The sequence below is a fragment of the Mercenaria mercenaria genome, chromosome 13 (genome assembly GCF_021730395.1).
Source record: "Mercenaria mercenaria strain notata chromosome 13, MADL_Memer_1, whole genome shotgun sequence".
Classification (NCBI taxonomy): domain Eukaryota; kingdom Metazoa; phylum Mollusca; class Bivalvia; order Venerida; family Veneridae; genus Mercenaria; species Mercenaria mercenaria.
This window is the reverse complement of record NC_069373.1, coordinates 71,229,905-71,236,110: the sequence shown is the minus strand read 5'-3', so window position 1 is coordinate 71,236,110 and position 6,206 is coordinate 71,229,905. Positions and strand designations below refer to the sequence as shown.

Sequence of the window (6,206 nt, the reverse complement as noted above, 5' to 3'; positions counted from 1 at the left end):
GTAATATGTTCTATGCACAGGTATAAAGAAATAAATGTCTGGGACAACACTGGGCAGTGGAAGCTTCGTTCACAGTTCAGTAGAAAGTATATATTTAAATGTGACGAAATTTGAACTGGCTAACAAGGGCCTGGCAATTTAAGCTTCAAGGGGCAAGTCAGCGGCATAGAGTTGACTGAATTTTAATGTCACTAGCTTGTTGCACAATATACAATTCAGTTCAAATCTGTGTTCGACTGGGACAAAACATAAAAGATACGTTGAAAAACGATAGAAACAGTGTAATGTTTTAATATTTTTAATCTGAGATTTTTTCAATTTATATTCATTTTTCATCATTCTGTTTTCCATATAAAAATATCTTTTAGTATATACATTAGATTCATTCAAGGCAAAATTCAACATCAGAAATAAATAACAGCTAAGCCATCTACAGCCAAAGCTAGTCAATCAAAAGTTCTCAAATTGCAAAATCTATAAAATGCAAATTATTTTTCCATAATTTCATTTTGTAGCAAGATAAAACAAACTTAAATTCTGACAATTTTTCATGTTGAAAATATTTTTGAAAAAAAAAAACAAAAAAAAAAAAACATTTCTATCTTGAATTTTTCAGTATTTTTTCCCAGATATAACAACCAAAACTTTGACATCAGATTTCCAACAGTTTAAAAAAACTTGAATTAAAATTCAAGCCTGTATTCATTAGATTTGCAATTTGAACAAATAAATAAAATAAATAAGTGATATTTACATACACATGCTATACATGAAAGTTACACTTATTGGAGTCTAGATATAATGAGTGCATTAACGTAGTAGCACATCTTTAATACAAAATTTAAGATGCTAGTTCAATCTTGTGAATACTTCTACAACTTTAAACAAGTTCTGTTGGAAGAAATTGTTATCGTTTGTATTTCGATGTTAGAAAATTGAAAGGGCTAAAAGTTGACTAAAATCTGAAATTTTCAGAGAATAAAAAGAAATGGCTACATTTAGACACAAAAATGTGAGCAACTCTCAGATAAATACATATTTAATAAAATTTGGCAGGTAAATCGGCTTGGAAATGAATTATGTAACAGCACCTAATTGAAACTTGACAATGTAGCTTTACTCTTTGGAATGACTATTTTAAAAGAAAAACTTCTGAAGCTTTTATGATGAATTGACATTTGCTATCATACATTGCATTGAAATGGCAGTGTTCGAACTGTTATATTTCGAAAAATTTTACAGTCCTGGATGAAACAAAACAAACAGATCCACAAATGGGTAAAATGTTGAACTATCCTTTCATAACTTTTGACCAATATCACCACTGGTCCGCATATACGCAAATAAATATTCATTCATTCAAGACAGTTATTCCGCTACATGGAGGATGTACACGTCTATGCTAAGTAAATTCATACAGTCTGCTAAGCAGAGCTAAATAAATAATTCTATCCTCGGAAGCCTCTGCTTGGCAGAAAAGACTCCTCGATCCATTCATACACGATATAATCCGGGTCTAAAACCCTAGACGTAAATGCATTAATGTTCCCTGAGTTTCGGCAGTGAATATGCTGGATTGCACAGTATTTTACTTTGGAATTTGTTCAACCTAGTCACTTAAGCTTTCATCATTCAATAGCCACAGATTCCTGACTGCTCATTGACTGTCCATCAATAGATCCAGTTTCACTGTTATTTCGAATAATTTTGTCTTTTTGACTAGTTGAATGCATATAAATAGAGTCCATCATCCAAGGATGTTCAAGAATGTCTTCTATTGTTGGACGGTCTGATGGACGAATTGAGAGGCATTTCTTGATGAGGTCTTGGACTTCTGCAAAAATAAAATTATAACAGAAATTAATAAAATGTACAGAAATTAATAAATCGTACACTCCCAAATAAAAAATATCACTCTAAACTTTAAAATTAAAGATAAATCTTTATAAAAGTATTAAGATATTATCATAAAATGTATGCTGAAAATCTGATTGACTGCTATTCTCTCGGTTACAATTAAACATGTCACAACCTCATTAAACTCACCATATGAGACTTTGTTTTTGCAGTTGTTGAAATCAACTTCAGCTTTAACAATCTGTTCATCTCTTTCAAAAGGAATGTCACCACAAACCATGTCGAAGAGCAGGATACCCAGTGACCAAACTGTTGCAGATCTGCCATGGTAGCGATGGTACTGAATCCACTCTGGCGGACTGTAGACTCGAGTTCCTGAAAAATCAAATGAAGAAACAATTAAATACAAATTCAAAGTTCATAACTTTAAAATTGTTAACATAAATGTTACCTAGCAACAGATGAATAAAATCACTTTCCACAACAAATTAGAAATACACATTGGGTGTGTAAGTTTAGTTAGGTTAACACTGACAGAATTTCACATAGTAAGTTTAAATATACAAACTAAGTTTAAAATGAAACAGAAACTATGAAAATTTTATTTAAGAAAACAAAAAATCCACAAAATTAATGCTAACCATCAAAGGTGAGGTAGACAGTGTCTTTTAAGAATGCACCAGATCCAAAGTCAATGAGCTTCAATTCACCAGTTTTTAAGTCCACAAGAATATTTTCATCTTTAATGTCTCTGTGTACAACTCCAGCTTTATGAATATTTAACACAGATTCCAAAATTTGTCGGAAGAAGTTTTTAGCTGTATTTTCATCCAGAGCACCTTTTTCAGTGATATAGTCAAATAAATCCTTCACTTGTTCTGGTCTTTCCATCACAATGATATAAGCCATACCAGCATCTAACCAGTCCAACATTTTGATAATTCCATTTAATTGTGAAACTTTCTTCAGTAGACAGATTTCCATTGGAACATTGCATCCATTGAGCTGAAATTAAAAAATTAAAAACATTGAATTACAGGTCATAGGAAAATGTTCATGAATAATCGAAAAGGACTGTTCAATTTTCTACTTATTTTATTCTTACAATTCTACAATTTTTTTCCCAAAACTAAATTATTTGAACAATCAATTCTTCATCACATTTATCAATAAATTAAGTTATAAGTGATAATTACCTGTCCCCATTCTGTTACTTTGCTCTTGTACACTTTCTTGATAGCAACGGGTAAATTATCTTTCCTGCGTACACCGCTGTAAACTTGACCAAAACCGCCACTTCCAAGAAGCTGACCGACATGGTAGTTTCTCTTAAAATACTCTCCAGGGTCTGATTTGCCTGGAAAAAAAGAAACATCATTCGTAAATTTCAACGTTAACTTTTTAAAACAACATGACAATTAAAATCCAAAATAAAAGATGCACAGATTCGGATAAATCCGTCAAAACCGCGATATTCACACTTTAAACTTACATTGCTTTTCTTGGTTGTAATTTGTCGAACAGTTAAATAATCCTAATTTTCTCCCCAACATATTACTGCTCTTTTCACTGTACTAATTATTGTACAGGTATCAAAGAGCTCAGAGAATTCACTAATACGTCTTCGTCGCTAGACTATCAATTTTGTTATGAGAGATTCAAAACATTGAGCGTGTACTATGATCGTTGAACCCAAATGTGTGTAGTCTGAATCTAGAGCGATTAATACGCAGTTTGGCTTACATCCAAAAAAATCAAAAAAGCTCAAACTTATTTCAGTTTGTAGATTTCGTTTAACATTTTTTGGTTTGATATTTCTATATGATTAAAATTGTTTAAATTTATTTTCTTAAAACGAAAAATATATGCAGACAACGCACTACATTTTGCAAGCACAGCAAGTGTCTGGCAGTTGTTTGGTTATTGGAAGGCTGCCAGCTTACCTCGTGTGGCTTGGCGAGTTTACATTCGTGGCATTCCTTGAGTGCTTTCAACCAATCATAGTCATTCCCGCGTTTTCCTTCACAACGGGTTATGATTCATGAATTTCCCACCCCAAAAATTAGTAAGATACACAAGTTTTCATTTAATAATGGGGTCATCGGGTAGATTTATAAACTGTAATGTTTAGTTACTTAGTTAAAATACACTGAATCAAGGATGGTGGACTGTAAATTTTTTTTTGCTCTTATAAATATTAGAGTAGATCTAGATTCTATATATCTTGAGTATTAACGATTTATATATGGCAGTTATCCAACATGTATAAACGTAAAAAAAATAAATAGATCTATATACGCCTAAAATACAATACATTCACTCACTCTCCATCTTTCTCTCATGTATGTTCTTTATCAAATATTTACTATTTGTTTATTTAGTTCTGTATCAAATCTTTACTATTTGTTTATTTAGTTCTTTATCAAATCTTTACTATTTGTTTATTTATATTTTGTTTCCTCTTTATCAATTGTTATGTTTTACTTTCGTGCGGCTTTCCGTATTTCCCTTTCTCTGAAAAGCGAATATTACGGAAAATCCACTTGTATTAACCATAGTTCCTTGTTTCCCACGGGTTGCCAGTTTCTTTCGATTTCCTTGTTCCAAAAATAATCTTTAAAACCCAGTGGATCTATTTTTTTTTTTTTTTTTTGTATACACAACAACTGAGGTAACAAATTGATTAGCGGTGATCAAATAAATACTATCATATGAAAGTATAAACTTGTATTTTGGCGGGTCATTTCCGATATGACGCTAAGCTGTCAAAGAATGACCTAAATATGTTGACAGGTTTATATGAAATAGACACAAAGGACCGACATTTTAAGTAATCAGTCACCTAATTAGTGTTACGTCAATTTAAGACATTATATAGGTGTATACATGTCCTTAGGTAACAAGGTGACCATTAAGTTTCCTGTGGTTTAAACTTCCGGCAATTTCAAGTCAGGAAATGTGGTAAGGGGAGCAACTCAATGTAGAAAAGTTACTTTATTTGACAAGAGTTGTCAAGGAGCATTGTAGGCTATATAAACGCTATTTTTCGTGTTTCGTGTAATGGTCAGATATAATAACTGCATAAGTAATAAACAGTTTAAAGTAAAAGATCTTATTTTATTTTGGCTGTATATAAAACTTATATATGAAATTCCTACATATAGCCTATAGATATCGAGTAGATCTACGAAACCATTGGAATGAGAGATATTTTTTCTTATAAAACACTGTTCTTGTTCGCAATATTCATAATTATGAGCCAAAGAAAACTCGAGCCCCAGCATTATTGCAAAAACAGTAAAACTCAACTTTTTTTATCTAGTGCACTACACACGTGGAAGAATTGGATAGATCTTAATAAATGAATTAATATTTTATGTAGATGCCACATTATAATCCAGCCACTCTGACCATTTTAAGAGCTAAAAGTTAATCTGTACAGCATATTGTTCAGATGAAACAAAAACATCTATCCCCCAAGTCTGAATAAAAACTTGTTTAAAAAGAAAATTTGTCCGTGCGCACAAAAAATGTGCAATGGTACAAGGGAAATAACTCTATTTTAAAAACACAGAGTAACGAAAAGGTTATACATCTTGTATTTCGCAGGTGAACAAATATATACTATTTTGTTTGCAGAAAAATCAATGTAAACAATTTTATTTTATTTTTCTAACTAAACAGCTAAACGTATCAAAACGCATCCACCTGTGGACTGTCTGTGAATCATTGGTATCCTAGACCTGATTAAAAACAGTGTTTACAAAAAATTCCAAATAAAAATGGGTATATTTTTGTGAAATGTAAGAATCATGGAACCTGGCCACCGAGGAGGTCATTTCATGTTGCCTAACTTACTTAGTCCTAAGACTTTAAAAGCCCTTAAAAGTACTGAGCAGATCCTGAGATATATTATCTGATTATAACATGCAAAAATATCACCACACGTCAACGTTTAAGTACAATTTTTACAAAAAGTAAACCAGAGTTATAAAACTTGACCTGTAATGTTGTATTTCATGTTATTTCATGTGCGAAATTTTGAAGCTTTATGTTACATACCAAACTTTTAATGTTAGAAACAGAAAAGAGGGCATATTTCGACATAAATCAACATCTGAAACTTTTATGATGCCACAAACGTCTGTGAAGTTTTGAAGTATCCCGTCCAGTCATTCTGAGAAACCTGCTAACATACATCGTATTAGGCCTACATACGAAAAAAAAGACTTACTTTGTACTCTATTTTCTCCATGTGAAACTTCCATTTTGGTAAAATATATTCTGCCTAACGCGGCTTTTGTTTTCACTAGCTAGATTTTAGATTTTATCCTGTCTTCCTTTTTCTA

The 6,206-nt window shown here is 31.7% G+C and overlaps 1 protein-coding gene across 1 annotated transcript; it reads right to left on the bottom strand.

The window, feature by feature from the left end:
• Nucleotides 1-282: 282 nt before the first annotated feature.
• On the bottom strand, nt 283-3,527 carry LOC123528560 (serine/threonine-protein kinase pim-1-like). The gene is made up of 5 exons (XM_045308363.2): nt 3,350-3,527; nt 3,054-3,214; nt 2,499-2,862; nt 2,047-2,232; nt 283-1,834 (listed from the first exon to the last, which is right to left on the bottom strand). The coding sequence occupies exons 1-5, from the start codon at nt 3,408-3,410 to the stop codon at nt 1,629-1,631; spliced, it is 978 nt and encodes a 325-aa protein (XP_045164298.1). The 5' UTR covers nt 3,411-3,527; the 3' UTR covers nt 283-1,628.
• Nucleotides 3,528-6,206: the final 2,679 nt, after the last annotated feature.